At 41.0% G+C, this 25710-nt stretch overlaps 1 protein-coding gene across 7 annotated transcripts in view; it reads left to right on the top strand.

Moving 5' to 3' along the window:
- The window catches only part of ELMO2 (engulfment and cell motility 2), a 62553-nt gene extending 37069 nt beyond the window's left edge, over positions 1-25484 (top strand). For 4 of the 7 annotated variants that reach the window (XM_060190935.1, XM_007533043.3, XM_060190932.1 and 1 more), the window contains exons 9-22: positions 326-404; positions 1688-1723; positions 3628-3678; positions 9456-9578; positions 9931-10065; positions 10654-10758; positions 10844-10952; positions 11742-11878; positions 15610-15773; positions 15884-15996; positions 16173-16280; positions 17371-17453; positions 22521-22598; positions 24022-25484. In XM_060190935.1, coding sequence (XP_060046918.1) covers positions 326-404; positions 1688-1723; positions 3628-3678; positions 9456-9578; positions 9931-10065; positions 10654-10758; positions 10844-10952; positions 11742-11878; positions 15610-15773; positions 15884-15996; positions 16173-16280; positions 17371-17453; positions 22521-22598; positions 24022-24222 — 1522 coding nt within the window. In that variant the 3' untranslated portion in view covers positions 24223-25484. The remainder of the gene's footprint in view (positions 1-325; positions 405-1687; positions 1724-3627; positions 3679-9455; positions 9579-9930; positions 10066-10653; positions 10759-10843; positions 10953-11741; positions 11879-15609; positions 15774-15883; positions 15997-16172; positions 16281-17370; positions 17454-22520; positions 22599-24021) is intronic. The other 3 variants (XM_007533045.3, XM_060190936.1, XM_060190937.1) reach the window with 2 other exon arrangements.
- Positions 25485-25710: the final 226 nt, after the last annotated feature.

Genomic DNA, 25710 nt, shown 5'->3' with positions numbered 1-25710 from the left:
GAAAGAGAAAGATGCCAGAGCATCATCCTATCATATGTGGTGCTGAGACCTTAGTTTGCAGCACCACATATGATACTTTGAAGCACTCTATCCACTGAACCAACTCCCTAGCCTCATTGCCATTAAATAAGTATAGCACAGTTCTCTTATTATTGACTTCAGATAAATTCCTATTAGTGGAACTACTAAGTCAATGCATATACCACTTTTCAGGATTTTGAGGCATAACTCCAGATGATAAATTGATTACAGTCTGTGAGTGATTGTTTTAAACCATTGCTAGTATCGGTCTCCTAATCTTCTGTTTCTTTCTTCATTGATACAGCTCCAACCAGGAGATTCAGACCTACGCCATTGCACTGATCAATGCACTTTTTCTGAAGGCTCCTGAGGATAAGCGACAGGTCTGTGGCTGCCTTTTTAAATGTTTCATTTGAAATTTTCCAAGAGAATTTTCACCCACCCACCCTTCACTGTGGAGACAGGAAAACTCACCCATTTTCTTTTCTTTTTTCAGAGCAGAGCACTGCTCAGCTCTGGTTTATAGTGGTGTGGGGGATTGAACCTGGGACTTTGGAACATCAGGCATGAAAGTCTTTTTCTTTAGAGTCCTTCTGTCCTTAAGCATAGCCTGCCAGTGTGACTCTGCCGAAGAAGTAGAAGCAGGAGTCCTACAAAGGTTTTCCTCTAGAAGACAAGACAGTAAATATTTTTCACTTTGAATGAAGCAACATTACCTTGCAATTATAGCCTAAAGCAGCGTTAGGCAGTGAATAAACAAAGGGCTATGGCTGTAAGATCTTATCTACCCACCCTTCACTGTGGAAACAGGGAAAACTCACCCATTTTCTTTTCTTTTTCAGACCAGAGCACTGCTCAGCTCTGGCTTATAGTGGTGTGGGGGATTGAACTTGGATCTTTGGACCATCAGGCGTGAAAGCCTTGTAACAAGCCTAACTTGACCTTAGTTTGCAGATCCTTGGGCTAAAAGACAAACGAATGAGCCCTTACTTAATGAAGTAGGAGTGGAAGGCACAAAGTTTCTTTGGTCCAGGTTCTAAATTTTTTTCTTCCCAGATTAATTTGCTACATGTCATTATATAAATCTCTACCCCTCTGAACTTTAGTTTCCTTGTCTGTAACATATGAGCAACAGTGTCTGCAATGTTTACTTCAAGAGGTTTCCATGAGGAAAATTAAGGTCCCTGTTTTACAAGTGAGGAAACTAGGTATCAGATGGGCAGTGAACCAGCTGGGACCTAGAAGCCAGGGCCCCAGGGTGAAGATTTCCTTCTGCTGATGGGGAAAGTGCTTTAACTAACTCTCTGGGCCTCAGTTTCTTTTTCTGTAAAGTTAAAAGGCCAGATAAAGCTATCTCTAAGAGCCCTTCCAAAACTAACATTCTATATTTTTCTGGCAAAAGCCCAAGTGGCATGCAAAAGAAAGGCTTTTTTAAATTTGTCAATATCCTTGTCTCAGTAAGTGGAAATTCATGTGGGATCATGTACCAAGGCTCTTGGTAGATTCCAGTGGGAGGATCAAGAGCATCTGTGGTTCTGTGTGTCCTTGTCTTCCTTGGATTGCTTTGCTCTGTTAATCTCTTCCTTCCTAGTCCTGTGTTGAATGTAAGCTGAAAGCTCATTCTTCCATCTGCTTCTCTCTGTGCTTTTTTGCTTTCTGCCAGCAGGACAAGCACCTTAATCCTCTAGACCTGCCTGTCACTGTAAGTAGCACTACTGCGTGAATAGTGCTCTGACTCTCTTGTAGGTGGGGAGGTCAAAGTTGGGCAAGACTCTTACTATATCTGGTCTAGATGTTCAGAGAACTCTAAGACAGAGGGAAGATTATATGCCAAAAATCTCATTTGTCCAGACACTTAGGGAAGGGTAGCAGGTAAGAGCCACATAAAGGATTAAGGGGCTGCCTGTCCCAGGGAATATGGCCCAGTCCTTTCTTTGTAACTTGTGTTTACCTGTGTTCAGGGAGGGTCAGATTCAGAAATAGCCTGTGGGTTTCCTCTAGACAATCCTAGGATGCCTTACATTTCCAGTTTATAGCAAGGAGTAAAGGTAAATTCATGACCTTTTGGATGCTTGCTATAGCAAGGAGTAAAGGTAAATCCATGCCCTTTTCGATGCTTACCAGACCAAAGGAATTTGAAAAGGTTTAGATAAGTTAACAAAGGCGAGTTTAGATCATCGTTTCTTGGCTAGAAGGGGCTTTAGAGAGGTCAGCTTTATGAGAATATGAAAAAAGAATGAGTGCTTTCCCCCAGCACCACAGAAAAGCTTTTGGTCTAAGACATTTATATTGTACTAGCACTGCCAATTACCCACTTTGTGAGTTGTCTGCAGCAAGATTTAACCTCAGGCCAACTCCTAGAGCTATCAGAGTTTCTAGCCACCTTCATCCTCTGCTAACCAATGTGTGCTTGAGGGTTGCAAAGTAAAACTTAATGTTCCTAGCATTGTCAGCCTTTTGCATTGTGGCTAGATATCTAGGAGAGAGAAAGACCTTTTGGTTCTGGAAAAAATTACAGAGCTTATGGATATTGCTCCATTGTAGAGGTGTGACAGCTCCCTCAGGCCCATTGATTTAAAATTATCTATAAAATTAAATTAACACAGCAATTTAGAAAGTGAAGTCATACTAATTAACATTAGTAAGAAGTTATGGCTGACATTGGAAGAAAGAGACAAAAAGAATTATGAAAAGCTGTCAGAAAAATTAAAAGCATAGTAATCTGGGGCCATTTTGTTTGCGGGAAAATGGCTTCACATTTCAATAGTTCCTTAGGGTATTAATAATGTCATAACAGAATAATAACTTGATGTTCTTTTTGATGAAGCCAAGTCCTTGGCAGTGATTAAATTACAATCATTGTAGTCCTTTCAGCAATAACAAATGCATATAATATATTTTTAGAAGATTTGCATAAGAATGATCAAAATAATGATTATGAGAGGACCCTTAAAGCTGTGTTCCCTGGAATATGCACTTATGTAGGATACATTATTTCCTGAGTGTGCTAAATAAATAAAGCATTACTGTCAAAATCTGAATTAAATATAATTTAAAAAATGGCCCCACTATAAAAAATTACCCCAAAGTACCCAACACATTGTCCTCTGAACCAGTCAGTGGGAATCATGTTGTCAGGTTTTCTGCACCGCAGCTCCATGTGCTAGTACAGGAGGAGGGAGGAAGGCACATTGACCCTCTTCTCGGTTTGGTGTCTGTGCTTCACTACAGTCCCATCCAGCCTTGGTGGTATCTGCCTGGGTGGATATGGCTTGGGAACCATCATGCCACCCTGTGCTCCATGCGCATTGTGCATTGCCTGGTATCCTGTAACACTGGTGTCTCGTCCTAAACAGTCTGTGTTCCTCTTTGAAGATAATGCAATTGATTGTCATTGGAAAGAGAACTCATTTGAATTAATTTACACTAAAAAAAAATAGGGAATTTTTCAGGGTACAAAATACATTTAATGGTCAGTGAGTTGTTTTTCCATTTGCCTTCTTTGTGAAGGGAAGCAATATTTTTTTAAAAAGCTATAAAGCTGTGACATCCTTTCCTCTTTGATAGTTGCTACCCTGCCTTATATTTGCTTACTTTTCTCAATAGGATATGGCCAATGCCTTTGCACAGAAGCACCTTCGGTCTATAATCCTGAATGTAAGTTCCTGAAACAAGCTGTATTTTGTTACTATTACTGTTTTGTTACTATTCGTAGCAATTACCACTACTATTGTTGTTGAAATTCCATTTGAGTGGGAGGTTCTCAGAGGGAATTTGCCAGCATGTATTAAGCACTTCTTAGGCTTGAAACTTTTTAAAAAAATTCCTTCTAAGTATAGATGTCTCTAGAAAGCTGTCCCAGTAGAAGTTGCAGAGCCTCTCAGGAATTTCTAAGGTCTGTTGTGCTGTTTATTGTCCTGCAACTCTAAAATTGTCTGTCCAGTGTTAAAATATTAAAATAGACACTAAAGGGGAAAATAATTCATTCAACTAACAGTCATAAGTCTGAAATAAGTGGGACTGCAGCAGAAAAGATAATGTCTTCATTCCCAAAGAACTTCCAGTCAGGTTAGAAAAGTGAGTGGTGGGTCTGGGTGGTGGCACACCTGGTTGAGCACACATGTTACAGTGTGGAAGAACCCAGGTTCGAGTCCCCTGTCCCCACCTGCAGGGGGAAAGCTTCATGAGAGGTGAAGGAGGGCTATAGGTGTCTCTCTATCCTCTCTCCCTCTCTATCACCCCCTTCCCTCTCAATTTGTGGTTTTCTTTATCCAATAAATAAATAAAGATAATAAAAAATAATTTAAAAGTGAGTGGTCATAGCTCTGTATGGTTGGGGGTTCCAGGGAGAGGAGCAATCCAGGAGCAGTCAGTCTTGCCTACAAGGAAGAGTTGGGAGGCCTGTAGAGGAATGAATGTGATCAGGGAAACCTGGGGATGAATGCAGACCAGGAAGAAAAGGAGTTCCAGACAGTGTGACTGAACCCCTAGAAATAGATGGTTGTGTCAAAGACAGATTTATAATAAGACTGGAGAGGTTGCAGACACCAAATCACAGAAAGTCCTCATTTTCCTTCCCGGGGCAGCTGATGGAATTTAATCCAGATTGTGAAATCATCAAACTGGAACTTTTTTGAGTGATCTCATTACAAACTTCTGTTATTTGAAAGGTATATAAGGAATGAAAGCCAAGTAAGGGTTGGTAAGTAGGGAGGGGGGAGAATCTGAAAGGAGGTCTAGTTCCCTGTTACCAGTGTGGGATATAGAGTACAGAGTCTAAGGTGAGGGGTGTAACAGTGGGAGCCCAGAGGAGATCCAGTGTTTCATCTGCTATCAAAAATAATGCAGAACTGAGAGACCACAGTAAAGGGAGTAACATGATAAATCAAGAGTCATGTGTGAAAGACTTCATTCTGAACACGAATTTCAGACTCACTAGCACCCACTCTACCATTAACCAGTCTTTCATCTTGAGCAATTCACTTAACTTCTGTGGGCTTCAATTTGTTCATCTGGATGAGAAGACTAAATGAACTAATATATATACAGCTCTTAGCAGGATACCTGGCACTTGGTAAGGGCTTCACTCATATTGGCAGTCTTGTACTGTGAATAGGATACAAAGGTGATAGAATTCAAGAAGTAAGCTTGGAGCACTTAAAAAGGATTTGCTGCTGTAAACACACAGAACCTGCTAAATATCACCTTGCTCTTCCTTGTTGGCCACTTCTCAGGTCACAGTCCCACTGACAAGGTCCCTCCTCTGGCAGAGAAGTGCTCAAATGCTTGAACACTGCATACAAGTGAGAGGGAGTTCAGAGTGCCCATGCAATCTTGTCTACATTCCTGAGCAGCTGTCCTGAGTGATGTCCTCTGAATGCATGGGAGTAAGGGTACCCATCTGAGGGATATATAATTAATTCAAGGCTTATTACCACCTGAATAGGGTCAGAAGTTAAACTCATGCAGCCTAGAAGGTGCCACAGTAGATAAAAAAGCATTGAACTCTCAAGTGTGAGGTCCTGAGTTTGATCCCCAGCAATACATGTGCCAGAGTGCTGCTCTGGTTATCTCTGTCTCCCACTTAATTTCTCATTAGCAAATAAATATCTTTTTAAATAAGTCAAACTTATTTCTGGACAAGTCTTGTGAACAAGCAAAGATCCACTATAGAAGACAGTTTAGTGTTAGGACTCATGACTAGAATGCTCTACTAAGAAGTAGTTTTGTCAGGGACTTAACTCAGTCAAATTAAAGTATAGACCTTGAGATATTTGAAAGTCAAGTAAGACTTTTTTTTTTACATTTTTTTTTCAAGTAAGCCTTTAAAACCTCTGAAAGTATAACTCACTATACTGGAGCTGTAATAAGCTGTTGGTGACTTCAATAATAATAAAACTTCTTGATCTAATGTCTCTAAATTTGAGAGAGAGAGAGATTAAAGTGAATGAAACCCAATATGTTAACTTCTCTTCAAAGTGGTTTTATGACTTATATAGAAAAGTGAAGATGGAGAAATTGGAGATAGACATGTGGGGAGAAATAAGAATGACAGAAAAAGGAGCAGATTTGGAGTGAGGCAAAAGAGATATAGCAAAAATAACCATGGCAGAGAAAAGACCCTGGTTGGTGAGGATCAGGGGAGAAGATCAAGGGAAACCAAAGAAGGATGAAGAACTGTGCTGGGATAGCCTGAGGGTGCTTCTTCCTGAGCAAGTGCTCTCTGGGTTGGAGAGAACTTGACTGGCACCAACCTAGGCTGCTTCGTGGGAGAGGGATCAGGAACTCGTGCTGGGCTAGCTTCGCAGGAGAGAGACTCTGGGACTCTGGGAGCCGGAAGGCAATCTAATGTTTAATCAGAAGAGCATCTGTATTTATGCTCGCCAAGAAGGAAATAGTAGGGTGGAAAACAGGATGTGACATAGAGAGGGTGGAGCAAAAAGAGAGTGCAAACTAGTGGTGGAAAACAGGGTGTGACTAGGAGAGGGGGCGGAGCAAAAAGAGAGTTCGAACCAGTGAGATTAAACCAGTACCTGCAGGCAGGGCGGTTCTCAGGTAAAACAGTGATTATGTAAATAGACCACAGCGTTAAGCAGGGGGGAGCTGGCACAATGCCCAACAGAACGGAGCAAAGAATAAACATGTAAGCTTGGGGAGAGAAGCACAGACTGTGCTAAGAGAACAATCTCATGCTCACCAGAGAGCATGTCTGACAGAGAGCTAAATTGGATTGGAAATAGTCACCATTCAGAGTGGATGAAGGCTGAGCACAAATGGTCAAGAAAGCAAGATCAGCAGTCAAGTAGGACATTGTGTGACTCTGAAATTGCTGTCCAGAATGGTAGTCAATGGTTATGTTTGGCCATTGTGCACTTGAGATGTGTGTATTGTCACTTAGGAACTGAATTGTAGTTTTATGTAATTTCAGTTTAAGTTCAAATCCCCATATGTAGCTACTCTATTGGACTGCGCACATCTAGAGAAAAACTGAGTAGTGGATAGTACTCCAGAGTTTCACAGTAAGGAAAGGAGGCCTAGAACACTATCGTCCAATGGACATAAGATGTGAACCACTTATTTTCTGGCAAATATTCTAATAGTGGCATTTAAAGTAGCGTAGAAGAAACTAATTTCAATGATAAATTTCATTTAGTTCAGTATATCAAAAAATACTATGATTTAATTGACAGAATAAGTCGCTTTATGAAACTTTTTTTTAATACTAAGGCTTTGAGATCTGGTGTATATTTTCCATGTATAACACATATCAATTTGCCTTAATCATGCTGCAAGTATTTAGCAGTTTCATGACTAGTGTCTACCAAATTAGACTGTACAGGCTTAAAAAGATTGATCTGGAACCACAGCAAGCTCTAGGGAATTGATAGGAAGAGAATAGGAAAGCTATCAGGGGAGGGGATGGGATACGGAGATCTGGTGGTGGGAATTGTGTGGATTTGTACCCCTCTTATCCTATAATTTTGTCAACGTTTCCTTTTTTTAATTTCTTTATTGGGGAATTAATGTTTTACATTCGACAGTAAGTACAATAGTTTGTACATGCATAACATTTCTTAGTTTTCCATATAACAATACAACCCCCTCTAGGTCCTCTGTCATCCTTCTTGGACCTGTACTCTCCCCCTCCACCCACCCCAGAGTCTTTTACTTTGGTGCACAATGTTTCCTTTTTATAAATTAAAAAATAGAGAGAAAGCAAACAAAGAAAGTCCAAGAACTGAATGGAGAATTTCAAGAAATCTAGAGGAACAAAAGAACGATAAATCAGACAAGCAAATTTTGTAAATAAAAATAAAATTTTAAAATTATAGTACTAAACAAAAATAAAATTGTATTACACATTGAAAAAATACTGAGAGAGAGAGCTCTAGAGTAGTGTTATCTGCTAGGACTTCATGTGAAAATGAAAATGATCTATATCTACCCTATCATTGGATGATTGCCACATGTAACTTTTCAGCTCAAAATGTGGCTTGTGTGAGACTAGGGATATACCTCAGTGATAGAGAACATATGCTGGACCTGGTTCCCTGGCATTCCCAAAACAAAACAAACAAAAAAACAAAAACACATGGCTAGTGTGACAGAGGACCTGAATTTGTGATGTAAATTGATTTTAAGTCACTTAATTGCCAATAGTCACTATAGCTGATAGCTCCCTCCCATACTGAACAGCATAGCTCCTGAAACAAACAGCTGAACATGAAGGACATTATACATGTGGGAAGGTAGTCGAGAAAAGACTAATGTGACAGGATTCAAAGTGGTGGAGATGGAGCAAGAAATACAAGGAAGCAAGCAGGGAAGAGTGATCTGTCGTGGAAGTGAGAGCAGGATAACAAGAGACCAGAATAAAGCCAGGCATTGATCAGAACAGGGAATCATAGCTTTCAGGAAAATTTCAAAATAGAGCATAAGACAAGGAAAAGGGATGCTAATTGGGGGAAGGGGAGTAAACATCAAGGGGACAAAAGGAAGAGGTGATGAACTGAGAAGGAGAGATGTGCAGCCATGGAAAGAGTCAAGAGAACAGAGGAGAGGGAGTAGCATGGTGTGGCACAGAGGAAAGGAGACTTACTCAAAGTGACAGGAGACAAGAAAATGCACAATGTAGGAGAGAAAGGAGTGGGTAGTGAGGGGTTGGAAATTGCACAAGGAGCTTTAGATCCCTCCCCCCTTTGTGTCTCTATGACACTGAAGGAAAATGGCCTTGTCTAAAGCCTCTAATGAAGCCATTCAAAATATTTTATTTTTGCTAATGGGGGACAGAATAGCCTGATTCTGCAAGTGAATATTTTTTTCATATAAAATTTTTTATTATTTTTATTTATTGGATAGAGACAGCCAGAATTTGAGAGGGAAAGGGGAGATCTAGAGGGAGAGAGACAGAGAGACACCTGCAGCACTGCTTCTCCATTTGTGAAGTTTTCCCCCTGCAGGTGAGACCAGGGGCTTGAACCTTTGTCCTTGTGCATTATAACATGTGCACTCAACAAGATGTGCTACCGCCAGGGCCTCTCACATGAATCTTTTACCATGCACACTATCTATTGTTTTGGATTCAGGGGTCTTTGGGGTTCTAATTGGAGTCATTCCTCACCACTGACTTTCCATATCATGACCTCAGCCCTCGTCTGTGGCACAGCTGGCAATAGCTTCCACTCCTCATTCCATTTTCTCTTTCCCAGAGGAGTACATAGAAAGGGATGTTTCCCTTCAGAGCTGCATTGGATTATATCTGAATCAAGCCCCTTCTTGCTTCATCCCCTTCTAGAACATGGGGTTCCTGTATAAGGGGAGGGAAAAAATCCCTGTTCCCTGTCTAGCATACTTTCTTCTTTACCAGCTGATGTGACTCCCCAGTAAAAGAGAATCAGTTATGTATTATTATTATTATTATTATTAATTTCCAGCATGTGATTCGAGGGAACCGCCCAATCAAAACTGAGATGGCCCATCAACTGTATGTCCTCCAAGTCCTGACCTTTAACCTTCTGGAAGAAAGGATGATGACAAAGATGGATCCCAATGACCAGGTAGGCACTAAGTGGGGCAGAGCTTTCCTGGCTTAAATTGTATGCTGTTTTCTCATGGGTGTAGTGTTTTCTAGCCTTAGTCTGTGTCTTAAGTACCTGCTATGCGCTAGGCACTGTGCCTGATTATATCTGCAGAACTGTTTTCTGTCTGCTCTGGCAAAGCTAATCCAGTGCCTCACCACAATCTCTTTTGCTGGCTAACTAGGCCACACCCATTTCTGTCCTGTGAAAGTAGAGATGCTATTTCCTGAGAGCCATTGAGCCTAGAGTTCTTCCCAGAAAAGCCTGACCCACTTCTTTTCTTTGCTTCCCTTCGTCAGCTGATTTATCTCTTATTCATTTTGTCTTTTAGGCTCAAAGAGACATAATATTTGAACTGAGGAGAATTGCATTTGATGCAGAGTCTGACCCTAGTAATGTGCCCGGAAGTGGGACTGAAAAACGCAAAGCTATGTATACCAAGGATTACAAAATGCTGGGGTTTACTGTAAGTTTCCCAGTGCACAGATGGTGGTAGGTCTTACCCCCCCAACAGGAAATCAGATGCCCCACCTAAACAGAACCCCTGAGAATCCCTCCTTTAGACTGGTAGCCTGAAATAGATGACTAAGAAGCTGGAGGGACATTGGCACTTGGTTGGCTTCAGCAATGGGAGGTTCACAAGTTTATGTTCAGCATTTGACACTATGAAATAAATGACCTGTAGGCTAACCCGGGGGCTCAACCAAACAGGTCTAGAGGGTCTTGTCCTCTTGCTAAAACAGTTAGGTTCTTTGATAATCTGGAGTGGGTATATTGTGATGGGACAGAGCTTGAGGGTGAATTTAATTCAAATAAATATTTTTTACTCACCTACACAGTACCCAGCAGTGTGCTAGACTCTGAAGAGACAAGATGAATCAGCCACAGTCTAGTGATCAAGACCTCATAGTCTCTAAACAAAGGTGTATATGAGAAGAGCCATGTTTGTGGGAAGTATAAGGTTCCAGGGCATATAGGTTAGGGGCTTCTCTTCAGGTAGTACTACACAAAGGGAGACGACCTAATCTCAAACCTGGTTTCTTTATTTCTCCAGAACCATATCAACCCAGCAATGGACTTTACTCAGACTCCTCCTGGAATGCTAGCCTTGGACAACATGCTGTACTTGGCTAAATTCCATCAGGACACTTACATCCGGGTAAAGACTGAGGGCCAGCTATCGCATTGCCAGGGAAAAGTTGCCTGCCTCCCTTCCTCACCTCCCTTTTCTCTCCCGGCCACAGATTGTCTTGGAGAATAGCAGCCGAGAAGACAAGCATGAATGCCCCTTTGGCCGCAGTGCCATTGAACTCACCAAAATGCTCTGTGAAATTCTGCAGGTTGGAGAATTACGTGAGTTTGCTTAGCTCTCGCTCTTCCTTCAGACATCCTTATAATTAATTAAGAGCCCAATGTCAGTGAGGCTGGACCTTATTGTATTTTTGTTTGCCATCACTGAGTGAGCTATAATCCATCTTACCATTATAGCTATTGCTTTTTTTTTTTTTTTTGCCCCCAGGGTTATTGCTGGGGCTCGGTACCTGCACTATGAATCCACTGCTCTTGGAGGCTATTTTTACCCTTTTGTTGCCCTTGTTGTTTATTGTTGTTATTTTTATTATTCCTGTTACGATTGTTCGATAGGACAGAGAGAAATTGAGAGAGGAGGGGGAGACAGAGAGGGGTCAAGAAAGATAGACACCTCCAGACCTGCTTCACCGCCTGTAAAGCGACTCCCCTGCAGGGGGGCAGCCAGGGCCTCCTACAGGGATCTTTATGCTGGTCCTTGCGCTTCGCGCCATGTGTACTTAGTCCGTTGTGCCACCGCACGGCGCCCAGCTATTGTTTTTTTATGGGTTGGCAAGTTAAGCTGTGATCAGAAGCTTCACCACTATCCATTTGCTCTCACATATAAGGGCTAGAGGAGTAACAGAATAGAGTCAGACTAATAACAGTGCTCTAAAGCTAAGCAGGTGGAGAGAGACCCATCCCACACTCCTCATTGAACCCTGGCTTAGATCTGGTTTTGGTCCTAGTACACTAATGCCGTGAACCCAAAGTTTCAGTATGTGAACTCTCAGCTTAATCTTTTCTCTGTTTCTCTCTCTCTCTCTCTCTCTCTCTCTCTCTCTCTCTTTGTAGCTAATGAAGGACGCAATGACTACCATCCCATGTTCTTTACCCATGATCGAGCATTTGAAGAGCTCTTTGGAATCTGCATCCAGCTGTTGAACAAAACCTGGAAGGAGATGAGGGCAACAGCTGAAGACTTCAACAAGGTCAGTGTTACAGAAGTACTGCGAGACCCACAGGCTCAGACCATTGAAAGTCTGTGACAGCTGTCTAGAGCCTGGGGAATCCCTGAACTGGAAAACCAGCTTTGTCTGCAACACTGGTTACAAGGCTGAGGCATTGGCAAACTTCAAGGCCATCTGGCTGTGTGCATGAGCAACCTTGAGTAGGAGGCTTTGTCTTGGTGCTCTGGGCCTCTCTTTTGCTCAAGTCTTTCTTAAGGGACAGAAGAATAAGTTAATAGTAATGCTTTTGCTTATTGAACTTAACTGTGTACAAGAACTGTTGTAATTTCATGAACAAGGAAATGTGGAGGAGAGGTAGAGAGGATCAGCATGTCATGGGTGCTTAGTCAGGAGTCACTCTTCAGTACTTTCTGAGTGTTCATTCTATAGCACTGCTAGGCCCTCTATAACTGGCAGTCTAGGAATTGAGTATACTAAAACAGCTTATTTCATTTTTTTATTTTTATTTATTTATTATTGGGTAAAGACAGAGAGACATTGAGAAGGGAGGGGGAGGTAGGGAGAGAGACAGAGACACCTACAGTCTTGCTTCACCACTTGTGAAGCTTTTCCTCCTACAGGTGGGGACCAGGGGCTTGAACTTGGGTCTTTGCATACCGTAATGTATGCGCTTAACCATGTGTGCAACCACCTGGCCCCTTCAGCTTTTTTCACTGGGGAAAAAAAAAGCCAAGTATAAAGAAGGGAATTTATCTACAGTGCTACAACCCAGCAGCAACCGTTCTTATAAGTTTACCTATAGTAGTCTTTCTCCCTTTACTGGTATAGATGGATTTGGATGTGCAGTAATGCAGTATGGTATTCTGTTTTTGTTTTCTTTTTAAACTATTGTTTTAGGGGAATGAATCATTTTTAACACATAACAGTGTGCCAAGAACTACATTCATCGAGCATCTCATATTCTTTTTTTCTTTTTCTGTATTTATACTAATGTTTATTGCCTTTTTCTTTTTATTTATTTCTTTATTGGGGGATTAATGTTTTAAGTCGACAGTAAATACAATAGTTTGTACATGCATAATATTTCTCAGTATTCCACATAACAATACAACCCCCCCTAGGTCCTCTGTCATCCTTTTCCAGGACCTGTACTTCCCCACCCATCCACCCACCCACCCCAGAGTCTTTTACTTTGTTGCAACACACCAACTCCAGTTTAGGTTCTACTTGTGTTTTCTCTTCTTATCTTGTTTTTCAACTTCTGCCTAAGAGTGAGATCATCCCATATTCATCCTTCTGTTTCTGACTTATTTCACTTAACATGAATTTTTCAGGGTCCATCCAAGATTGACTTAAAATGGTGAAGTCACTATTTTTTATAGCTGAGTAGTATTCCATTGTGTATATATACCACAACTTGCTTAGTCACTCATCTGTTGTTGGACACCTGGGTTGCTTCCAGGTTTGGGCTATTACAAATTGTGCTGCTATGATCATAGGTATACACAAATCTTTTTGGATGTATGTGTTGGATTCCTTAGGATATATCCCCAGGAGAGGAATTGCAGGATCATAGGGTAGGTCTATTTCTAGCCTTTTGAGAGTTCTCCAGGTTGTTCTCCACAAAGGATGGACCAATTGACATTCCTACCAGCAGTGCAGGAGGGTTCCTTTGACCCCACAACCTCTCCAGCATTTGTTTCTGCTACTTTTCCTGATGTATGACATCAGATTGTTGTCTTTATTTGCATTTCTCTGACAATCACAGACATGGAGCATTTTTTCATGTGTTTCTCAGCCTTTTGGATCTCTTCTGCAGTGAATATTCTGTCCATGTCCTCTCCCCATTTTTGGATAGGGTCATTTGTTTTCTTGTGGTTGAGTTTGGCAAGCTCTTTATATGTTTTGGTTATTAGCCCCTTGTCTGATGTATGGCATGTAAAGACCCATTCTGTGAAGGGTCTCTTGGTCTGGGTAGTGGTTTCTTTTGCTATGCAGAAGCTTTTTAATTTTTAATTTAGTCCCATAGGTTTATGCTTGCCTTAGTTTTCTTTGTAATTGGATTCATTTCATTGAAGACATCTTTAAATGTTATGCAGAAAAGAGTTCTGCCAATATTTTCCTCTAAGTATCTGATAGTTTGTGGTCTAACATCCAAGTCCTTGATCCACTTGGAGTTTACTTTAGTGTTTGGTGAAATATAGTGGTTCAGTTTCATTCTTCTGTATGTTTCAACCCATTTTTTCCAACACCATTTGTTGAAGAGACCCTGCTTTCCCCATTTAATCATCTGGGCACCTTTGTCAAAGATCAGTTGTCTGTAGGTGTGGGGGCTTACTTCTGTGCTCTCAGTTCTATTCCACTGGTCAGTGTGTCTATTCATGTTCCAGTACCAGGCAGTTTTGATTACAGTGGCCCTATAATACAATCAGAGCATCTCATATTCTGAGCAGCAGCGTGTTCAGGTTGTGTCTTCCTTTCACTCACTTTAAAGATGGCAGGTGAGACATGGCTCAGTGATTATAGCACAGGACTTACATGTGTGACATGGTTCAGTCTCTGGCACTGTATATGCCAGAATAATACTGTGGGGTGTGTGTGTGTTTGTGTGTCTCATAAAAATAAACAAATAATTTTACATTCCTATACAAATAAACAAATACGTGTTTGTTTTATTATTTTTCCTCCAAATCACTGTATTGGAAAGTAGTGATTTATAAAACAGTTTTAACAGGAGAACATTTTATTTCCTCTTGGTAAATGTCTGTGATCCACTCCCACCACTCACCTAAGTCTTCCTCTACTATCATGCCCTGAATTCCCAAAACCTTCTCAACCGCTTCCCTTCTCCCTTTACCCCCAGTACAGTACTTGTCTCTACAGCAGTAGACCACAGTAACCTTGAATACTGCTCAGCTATAAGAATGAAGAGAACTTCTCTTTGACACATCTGGGTTGGAATTTAAAGGAACCACTTTTTTTTTTTCTTTGTTTGTTTGGTTGGTTTTTTGTTTTTTTTCCTTTTTTTACCAGAGCACTACTCAGCTCTGGCTTATGGCAGTGTGGAGGACTGAACCTGGGACTTGAAAGCCTTAGGAATGAAAGTCTCTTTGCATAACCATTATGCTATACCCCCACCCAAGGAACTATGTCAAGTGAGACAAACCAGGTCAAATACCTCATCACCTCACTCATAGGTGGAACTTTTATATATATATATATATATATAATTTATTGTTGTTATTGACGTCATCGTTATTGTGTAGGACAGAAAGAAATGGAGAGAGGAGGGGAAGACAGAGAGGCAGGAGAAAGACAGACACTTGCAGACCTGCCTCACCACTCATGAGGCAACTCCCCTACAGGTGGGGAGCTGGGGGCTCGAATCAGGATCTTTGTGCCGTCCTTGTGCTTTGTGCCACATGCACTTACTCCACTGCACTACCGCCCGACTCCGAAATATTTATATTTTTTAAAATATGAGTAGACATAGGCCTAGGAATTTTAAGTAGCTTCCTTAAGGAACTTAATTCATTTCTCTCTGACTCCCAGGACATGCTTATTGTACCCCAATACTAACTCATTGAAGTATATGAGACAGAGTTTTTCACTGTCAGCCATTTGTCCCAAGAAACCATCCCTGAAGGTGTGTATCAGAAAGGATACTCACACTCACCCAACATTCATACTCCAGGACAGACCTCTTTGACCTCAGAAGCAGGATGAGATGACGGCCTTCTTTCTATCCTTAGGTTATGCAAGTAGTTCGGGAGCAGATTACTCGAGCTTTGCCCTCCAAACCCAACTCTTTGGATCAGTTTAAGAGCAAACTGCGTAGCTTGAGCTACTCAGAGATTTTGCGACTGCGCCAGTCAGAGAGAATGAGTCAGGATGATTTCCAGTCCCCACCAATTGTGTAAGTGCCGTTATGGAGGGAGAAGTGGGGAAGGTAGCACCATTTTTCCCTATCTTTAGAAACTCTGCCAACCCCATGCACTTCTTAACTCCTGTGCATGTTCAACCCAGGGAGCTGAGGGAGAAGATCCAGCCTGAGATCCTTGAATTAATCAAGCAGCAGCGCTTGAACCGGCTCTGTGAGGGTAGCAGTTTTCGAAAGATTGGAAACCGCCGAAGGCAAGGTAAGAGCAGGCAGGGACACTGGTTGGTCTTTCTGTCTAGCATCACTGTTCAGGGAGGGGGTCAGTCTGCATGGTCCCTGTAGGGAGTAGGGACCTTTTGTCTTTCATCTTTTATGTGCCTGTGCCCTTTTTCAGAACTGCCCTTACTTACTTACCTGGATTCTGTTGTGTTCCAGAACGTTTCTGGTATTGTCGCTTGGCATTGAACCATAAGGTCCTGCATTATGGTGATTTGGATGACAACCCTCAAGGGGAGGTGACATTTGAATCTCTGCAGGAGAAAAGTAAGTTCATTCTGTTGATGTTCTAGTCCTGACTTCTAGTCCTGGCTGTTTAAATTTGATTATCTGGTCTTGGACCAGTTATCTCTTTGGACCTGTTTCCTTATATCTTAGAGGTTATTTCTACCTGGCCTACTTCACATAACTGTTGGTAAATTTAATGAGATCACAAGTTTGAGGTGGTTTTTGTTGTTATTGTTGTTTGTTTGTTTTTGTTTTGTCTCCAGGGTTATCGCTGGGGCCTGGTGTCTGCACTACAAATCCACTGCTCCTGGCGGCCATTTTTTCCATTTTATTGGATAGGACAGAGAGAAATTGAGAGAGGAGGGGGAAATAGAAAGGGAAAAAAAGACACCTGCAGACCTGCTTCACTGCTTATGAGGCATTTCTCCTGCAGGTGGGGAGCCGGGGGCTCAAATCCAGATCGTTGCATGGGCACTTACTCTTAGTACTAGATGCACATAACTGGGTACACCACCACCCCAACCCCTAGGTGTGATTTTTGTAGATGCTGAAGATAATGATGCAAAGTTAAATGGGAAGGTGATATTTAAGAGTCAATGTTGAAGTCAGACTGCTTGAATTCAGCCTGACTTCATTCCTAATTAATAGTTAATTCTAATTTGCATTCTAATTCTAATCTTTTGCAGATTAATTCTTCCCCCTCTCTCTGAGTTTGTCTCCATAAAATGGGTATAATAGCTACATTTCCCTTGACAATAGGATTGAATGGATAATGTATGTAAAGCTTGTAGAGCTGAGGCTCAAGAGTACCACGCAGACCTGTTAGCTGGAACCATTGCCATTGATTATGGTGGCATTGCCACCTCATTACTGTGCAGTCAATGTGAGACGAGTGCCCACAGACTCATTCCTTAGGGTGATAATCCAGAACCAACCTCTTGTTAGACTTGACACAGCCTGATAGGCCATGGTTCATGGAAGTGATCTTAGAGGAGGGAACAATACAAGGTCATCCTCCGTGAACTAATAGAACTCTTAGATTCTGGGGGCTGGATCTCCCTTTTGGGAACTGATACAAGGCCCATCTTGCAGCATGAAGTTTCAGAAACTAATTGCCTTCATTTATCAGTTCCAGTTGCAGACATTAAAGCCATTGTCACTGGGAAAGATTGTCCCCACATGAAAGAGAAAAGTGCTCTGAAACAGAACAAGGTGAGTGGAGAGGTAATCCTGAATCTGAGTCTTTTGTCTTCTTGGTCCCTGGAGAGCATAGATTTTCTCTTCTAAATTTTCTGTCTTTCTTTAAATGACTCCTGAACATTTGTTAAGAATTTTGAACATAACGGCCAGGCATTGGCACACCTCACATCACAATGCACAAAGACCCAGGTTCAAGCCTCTGGTCCCTACCTGCAGGAGGAAAGCTTAACAAGTGGTGGAGCGGGTTGCAGGTAAAATCTACCCATTCACTTCTCCCTCTCCTTTTATACTTATAAGAAAATCCTAGGCCAGGTGGTGGCACACCTGGTTAAGCGCACGCATAACAGGGCGCAAGGATCCAGGTTCAAGCCCCCAGTCCCCACCTGCATTGGGAAAGATTCACAAGTGGTGAAGCAGAGCTGCAGGTATCTGTCTCTTTCCCTCTCTACCTCCTCCCTCTCTCTCAATTTCTCTTTGTCTTTATCCAACAATAAATAAAAATATAATTTAAAAAAGACAGAAAAATCCTAAAAATTAAGCCATTTCATCTATAAGTATTTAGAATGTATCTCTAAACTTTAATGATTCTTTTAACATAGTCACAATACAATTATTACACCTAAAAAGGAACAAAAAGTTATTTGCTATCAAATATCCCTTTCATATTTGACTTTGTGCTATCTTATAAATATCATATCATCTGTGCACAAATGAAAACCCTGACAGGGTCTGCAGGACATGATTAGTTTCTTAATTCATAAGTTCCTTCTCTATCTCTTTTTCTTACTATTTGCATTTTTGTTGGTTGAAGAAACCAAATTGCTTGTTTGTTAGTTTCCCAGACTCTGAATTTTGCTTTGCCTCCCCATGGTACATAGTTCAACTTGTTCCTTTGTCCCAGATCTGTAAAGAACTAGAATGATTTAGAAGTTTGACTCAGTTTGGATTTGACCTTTATTATTGGATTTTTTTTCCCCAGTGTATTAAGATGAAGTTTACTAGAAAAGGATACATCCTTAGGAAAAAGAGAGTCAGCAGGAAGAGCGTCTACTCTGGTTTTGTTGTTGTTTTGTTTGTTTGTTTTTACCTTTTAAAGACTATTTTCTAGATTAAATTGTGCTATAGTATTAGAATGTGTGGGTATCTTTCTCTTATGATAGTAGTAGATTGTTGGACTGACTGCTGATGCTCAATATCTCATTCCATTAGTAAATTAAGATTTTATTTTATTTTATTTATTTGTGATTAATAGTAGGCTACATGATTGTAAGATTATACCCACCATCAAAGTTCTGTATTCCCATCCTCCCACCTTCCAATGATAACCACTATAGTTCTCATGAGTCTTAGAAACAAATTGCTTGCTTCTGGGGTCTTTTTTTTTTTTTTGGTGGGTGGGGGTGTTTGTTTGTTTTTCAAGTTCATATGCTTCAGTCTCTAGATTCCACATATGAGTGAAACCATCTGGTAGTTGACTTTCTTCTCCTTACTTATTTCGCTAAGCATAGTCACATCCAGATCTGTCCACTTTGTCCCAAAGGACACAATATCATTTCTTTTTATTGCAGAGTAATATTCCATGGAATATATATATCCCATAAATTCTTTAGCTAATCATCTGTTGATGGGTATTTAGGCTGCTTCCACTCTGGCTATTGTGAATGTGAATAATGCATCTATGAACACAGCAGTGCATATGTCCCTTCAAATTAGTGTTTCAGTGTCCACTGGATAAATGCCTGAGAGTGCTGTTGCTGGATCATAAAGTATTTCCATTTTTATTTGTTTAAGGACGGACTCTCCATACAGTCTTCCAAAGGGGCTGCACCAATTTGCATTCCTACCAGCAGTGTAGCAGAGTTTCTTTTTCTCCACAACCTCTCCAACACCTGTTATTTCCTGGTTTGTTGATGTAAGCCATTCTCTCAGGTGTGAGATGTTATCTCCCTCAGTGTAGTTTTAATTTGCATTTTTTCTAATGATAAGTGAAGTAGAGCATTTCTTCACGTAACTGGGCCATGTATATCTATCTCTTCTTTAAAAACATTAGTTCTTTGGTCCACTTTTTTATTGGATATTTTTGCTTCTTTTGTAGATGTTTGATATCAGTCATTTGTCTGATGTATGAGGTGCAAATTTCTTTTCACATTTATTAGGTTGCCTGGTTATCCTTATGTAGTTTGTTTTCAATGTGTAGAAGCTTTTTAGTTTCATGTAATCCCATTTATTTGCTCCTGTTTTCATTCCCATGCCCAGGGGGTTGAGTCTCAAAAAAACCTCTCTGATGTGAAGGTACAGAAAAGTTTCACCAACATTTTCTTTGATACATTTTAGTTTCAGGTCTAATATTTAGAACTCTAATCCATTTTGATTTGACTATGGTGTTAGGTGATGGTCTAGTTTCACTTTTCTACATGTGACTGTCCAATTTTCCCAGTGCCATCTGTTGAAGAGACCTTCTTTACCCCTATTGAATGGTTTTGGCCCCTTTGTCATATATTAGGTGGTTGTATATGTGTGGGCTCATTTCTGGGCTTTCAATTCTGCTCCATTAATCTGTCTTTTTTTTATTGCAATACCATGCTGTTTTGATTATATTATTTTTTAATATAAAATGAAGTTAGGAAGCATGATCTCTCCATATTTTTCCTTTTTTCTCCGTGTTTCCACAGAAATTTTTGGACAAGTTGTTTGATTTTCTTGAAAATATGCCATTGGGGTCTTGATAGGAATTGTATTAAAATTGGAGATTGCTTTAGGTAGAATGGCCATTTTAATATTGTTTATTCTTCCAATCCAGGGACAAGAAATGTTACTCCACTTCTGTGTATCCTTCTTTGTTTCTTTTAGCAGTGTCTTATAGTTTTTGTTGTAAAGGTCCTTCATTTCCTTTGTCCGATTTACCTCAAGGTATTTTATCTTTTGCGGTTCATTTGGAAATAGGTTTGACTCTTTTCTTTCCCTTTTGTCTGATTGCTTGTTTGTATATAGAAATGCCACAGATTTATGTGTATTCATTTTGTATCCTGCTACTTTATTGAATTTATTAATTATTTCCAGTAATTTTTTGGTGAGTCTTGGGGCTCTCTAGGTATATTATCATATCATCAACAGATAGTGGTAGTTTGATTTCTCCCTTCCCAATATGTATGCCTTTGATATCTCTTTCTTGTCTTACTGCAGTGGCAAGGCCTTCAAAGACTATGTTGACTAATAGTTGAGGTAGTGGGCACTATCCTTATCTGGTTCCCGATTTTAGGGAGAAAACTTTCAGCTTTTCTCCAAGCCCCTGGTCCCCATCTGCAGGGGGAAAGCTTTGCAAGTGGTGAAGCAATGCTACAGGTGCCTCTTTCCCTGTCTCCCTTCCTTAATTTCTGCTTCTATCCAATAAATAAATAAAGATAAAAAAAATAAACTTTTAAAAAATGATGTTAACTGTGGGTTTGTCATAAATGGTATTTATTATGTTGAGGAATTGTCCTTCTACTCCCAGTTTCAGGAGGATCTTTATCATAAATGGGTGTTGGATTTTGTCAACTGCTTTTTTTGGCATTAATATGACTATGTGATTTTTATCTCTCTTTTTGTTGATATGATGAATTATATTGATTGACTTGCAGATGTTGAACCATTCCAGCTTCCTAGGGACAAATCCCACTTAGTCTTGGTAAATTATTCTCTTAATATGTTGTTGGATCAATTTGCCTAGATCTCATTTAGGATCTTTGTATCAATGTTCATCAGGGATATAAGCCTATAGTTTTCTCTTCTTATAGAGTCATTTCTTGCTTTGGGATCAGAATGATGTTATCCTTGTAGAACAAGTTTGGGAGTGATGTTTGGGAGTTGCTCTTCAATTTTCTGGAAGTGTTTGAGGAAGGGGGCTAGACAGTAGTGCACCAGATCATGGTTTGAGCCCCCAGCTCCTCACCTACAGTGGGGGTCACTTCACAAGCAGTGAAGCAGGTCTACAGCTTTCTCTCTTCTTCTCTATCTTCCCCTCCTCTTAGTTTCTCTCTGTCTTATCTAAAAAATTGAAAAAAATGGCCACAGGAGCAGTGGATTTATAGTGCAGGCACTGAGCCCCAGTGATAACCCTGGAGGCAAAAAAAAAAAAAAAAGAAAAAAGAAAAAAGGAAAAAAAGGAAGAAGGAGGAGTCGAGGAAAATCAGTGTTAGTTCTAATTTGAAAGTCTAAATTAAGATTTTCAAATTAGTGGCTTTCTAATGCAGTCATTTATTTGCATTTATTATCTGAGTTCTTCTTTAAACAGAAATTTACTATTTCTAAAGAGAGACTTGCCATCATCTGCTGCTGGCTTTCCACTGGCACAGTTTCCTAAAAGAAAGGAGGATAAATACTTGATTCTTTCCTTATGTACCTTCTTTAAAAAGAATAAGTCAGTTTCCTGATATAATCTAACAGTGACCAATTGTGTGTATGTTTTGTTTTGTTTTTCTGTAGTATTAAGAGCTCATGAATCTAAGCAGATTATATTTATTTCAGCCCTTTACAGTTATGTTGTTGATATTCATGTTGTCCTTTGGCCACAACTTACTTTTACTATGGCAGTTTAAATTTTTTTATTAATTTATTTTCTATAGGGAGACACCGGAACACTGCTCAGCTCTGGCATATGGTTATATCAGAGCTTGAACTCTAGACCCCTGGAACTACAGGCATGCAAATGTAGTACACTACCACTCCATGAGCTCTCCAGCTCTGTTGTGTTTTTTTTTTTTTTTTTCAAGTTCAGACCTTCAGCTTAATTACCATGATATATTTAACATAATTATATCCATGACATTCAAAAGGTTCTGAGTGTTGAGAAGTAACTTTTCTCCAGTCTTAAAAGCACCACTACATTTCAGGCATGACTTTGGCAGGGAGCATAAGGTAAGGTTGACTACTATGGAGCCTCACCTCTAGCCACATACATTCACAAGCCATTGCTGACATAACACCTGAATTAGTGCATGTAATGGTTTGGCCACGCTAGTAGGCCTTTGCCCAAGGTCTTGCTGTGCAGAACCCCAGCCATTCCAGTGCTACTAGTAATTGAAACCCTTTCTTCTTCAGGAGGTGTTAGAATTGGCTTTCTCCATCCTGTATGACCCTGATGAGACCTTAAACTTCATTGCACCTAATAAGTATGAGGTGAGCAATGTGGCTCTGCTTTGAGCATCTGAACCATCTCTACACTCCTTAGCCAGTGGGGAGGAGTGGGCTGAATGGAAGCATCACCCTAAGGTAGTGGCCACCACCTGCCATGAGGCTGTTTGACATTGTAGATCTGCTGCAATCTGCCCTTCCCCATAAGCTGCACTCTCCCAGTTACTCTTTAGCAGCTATACATCATCATTAGAAAGACGGGGTCAACTAGAGATAACATGCTTGCCTGGGGCTAGGAGAATTTTCTCCTGTTTAGTTTTCCTGTGACCACTTATTAAGTAAACTTGACAGATCCTCCCTCCTCAAGACTCCTAGTCACATGTTATAATGAACACAGCCTGAGTGTTGAAACCAGCTGGATCTAGTGCTGCTCCCATGGGACTGACAGTTTTGCTGCCCAACTGGAAGATACTTGACAGCAGGTGTCACTTGAATATGGTTGAGACCATACATGTCTGATGAATTCTAAGAGCCATCCAAGGGACCTAGAGATAGAGTTTCAAGGAGAGGTGGGAAAACATGAGCAAAAGCAGGGGAAATGAAGATAATACTGGAGGATATGTGGACTTATCAAGGGGTAGGATGAGAATTCTCTTGTTGTTCCCTCTGATGCGACCCTTGTTCACTTTCTCTAGTGTTTGTTTTTAACATTTATCAACTTCTTATTTTAATTTACTTTTTAAAACAAAATTGAGATCCTACAGTGATTCCTTGTGTGCCTTGCTTTTTTCACCTAGTAAACATTTGCCACTACCATTACTAATGCAACTGATATCCGGCACTCAAATTTTGTTTTTCTGTATTAATTTTTTAAATCATATTTCATATTACCTTAAGTTTTTTTTAATGATTTTATTTATTTATTAATGAGAAATATAGGAGAGAGAGAAAGAACCAGACATCACATGTACTGCCGGGGATTGAACTCAGGACCTCATGCTTGAGAGTCCAGTGCTTTATTTACTGTACCACCTCCCGGACCACATTACCTTAAATTTTAAGTGTGAATTCCTTATAAAACCTGAAAACTCTCTGGGAGGTAGGACTGGGGGGAGGGGTATGTGTATCAAGGCCTAGCAAATATATAATTTTATTATTCCCTTGCTGACATTTTCACTCAGAGACAGGGAGAGATATCACAACATGAGAGAGTCCGCTGGTATTACAGTACTCCCATGTGGTCCTAGGATATGCTCCCTATTCAATAAGCTATCTGTAAGCCCCTGGAAGATCTTTTGAGTAATATCACCTCTAAGTTTAACTTTGCTATCCTACCCCCCACTGCATCTTACCTGTTCTAAACAGTGCCAAAGAGACTTGTGAGATTCCTTCAGAAGAAGGACCATGACAGCATTTCCTGCTGACCTCAGGAACCATCATATAACATTTTTCAACTTGTTCTCCACAGTACTGCATCTGGATTGATGGTCTCAGTGCCCTTCTGGGAAAGGATATGTCCAGTGAGCTGACCAAGAGTGATTTGGACACCTTGCTGAGCATGGAGATGAAACTGCGCCTCCTAGACTTGGAGAACATCCAGATCCCCGAAGCCCCACCACCAGTGCCCAAGGAGCCCAGCAGCTATGACTTTGTCTATCACTATGGCTGAGCCTGGAGCCAGAGACAGTAGTACCCAGGAAGGGATTTGGGGCCCAGGAGAAACACTCACAGTCTGGTGCCTTGTCTTTTGCTGTATAGAATCTATAGTGATCTTGGTGGCCAGTAAATGCCAGTCATTCCTCCAGCCCACCGTGGACCACCCAGAGCTTCCTTCTAGTCCCTGTTCACTAAGTCATGAAGGCAAGGTACTCTGCTCTCCCTATCACCAGGGAGCCTGGGTTCCAACCTTGAGGAATGAACATACTCTTTGCCTTCCAGCCCAAGAAACTGCTTCTGGGGGTCTGGATTTAACAATAGCCACTCACTTTTTCTTCCTGAGCCTGCTTTCCAGTTCGCTGGATCCCACTGTGGGCAAGAGCTGACCCAGGAAATACTGCCTGCAGAGAACTAATGTGTTGGGCATGTTGAGAACCTTGAAGAGACAGCCTCTGGGAAACCCAGCCTTTGCTTTTGTTGTCTTGTGAGGGCTCACTCCAGCCTCAATCGGTGCCAAGGTATCAAGATGCTGCTACTTTTGAAGTATGGCTTTCACATCTCTGATCTCTGGAGCTACCAGATCTCTTGCCTACACAACTTGTCAAGTCAGATGGAAATTTCTCCATACAAGCACTCAATTTCGCACCCTTGTCAATCAAAGACATACGGGCTAAGTCCCACCCTCTTAGATTCAAAGAACTCTACAGGGTGAGCATGGATAAGGCCTGGGCCTGGACTGTGGTGAGGTCTCTAGATTTCACTCCCTTTTCCCCACATGCATTTTTTCCTTCCTTGGAGAGAAATACCCTGCCTAACCTAAACTATATCCCTTCAGTTTGTTTTCCTTTGGCCTTCTAGACCTCAGAAAATTAGCCTTCCCTCCCTCCCCTCCCATTGGCCGTGATTTCAGGCTGAGGCCACAGCTGTGCCAAAGGGGCTTCCTTGGTGCTGCAGCACTTATGAACCACATGCACAGCCTCTTCCCTTGGGCATGTGTGAGCACGGTGGCATTCAGTATTAGTAGCCTGGCATGGTAGGTACTGCCCAATAAAGAGTGTACTATATATTTTCTTTACTATAGGCCATACTTATACAGACTTGTGTATATATATTTATATAAGATCTACCTATCCTAGAACGAAATGTTTGAGGGAAAATAAAATTGGAGGCCAAAAAAATAATAACATTTTCCGCTATGAGCCAAGATGGTAATCTGAGATCAACCAGGAGCTGACAAGTAACCATGTTTTCAATAAATACTCTTTCATGTACAAACTATGGTTCCTATTAATAGCTGTTTTTCTATCCTTGCTCTCTGCCTAGGTCTCAGAGCTTTTACCTTGACAAGCTTTCATTTCACTGTGGAGCTCTCCAGCTGAAGCTCTTAGCCACCTTCCAAGAGCCTCTTCCTCCTCTTCCACCAACCAGCTCCTCAAACTGCTCCCCCCCCACCCCGCCCCGCCACGCACATCTGCTGATTAAACATTCTCACAGATCGTCA

Source organism: Erinaceus europaeus, chromosome 1 (assembly GCF_950295315.1).
Source record: "Erinaceus europaeus chromosome 1, mEriEur2.1, whole genome shotgun sequence".
Lineage (NCBI taxonomy): Eukaryota > Metazoa > Chordata > Mammalia > Eulipotyphla > Erinaceidae > Erinaceus > Erinaceus europaeus.
The sequence above is the reverse complement of the archived record's forward strand: the minus strand, read 5'-3'. Positions and strand labels throughout refer to the sequence as shown.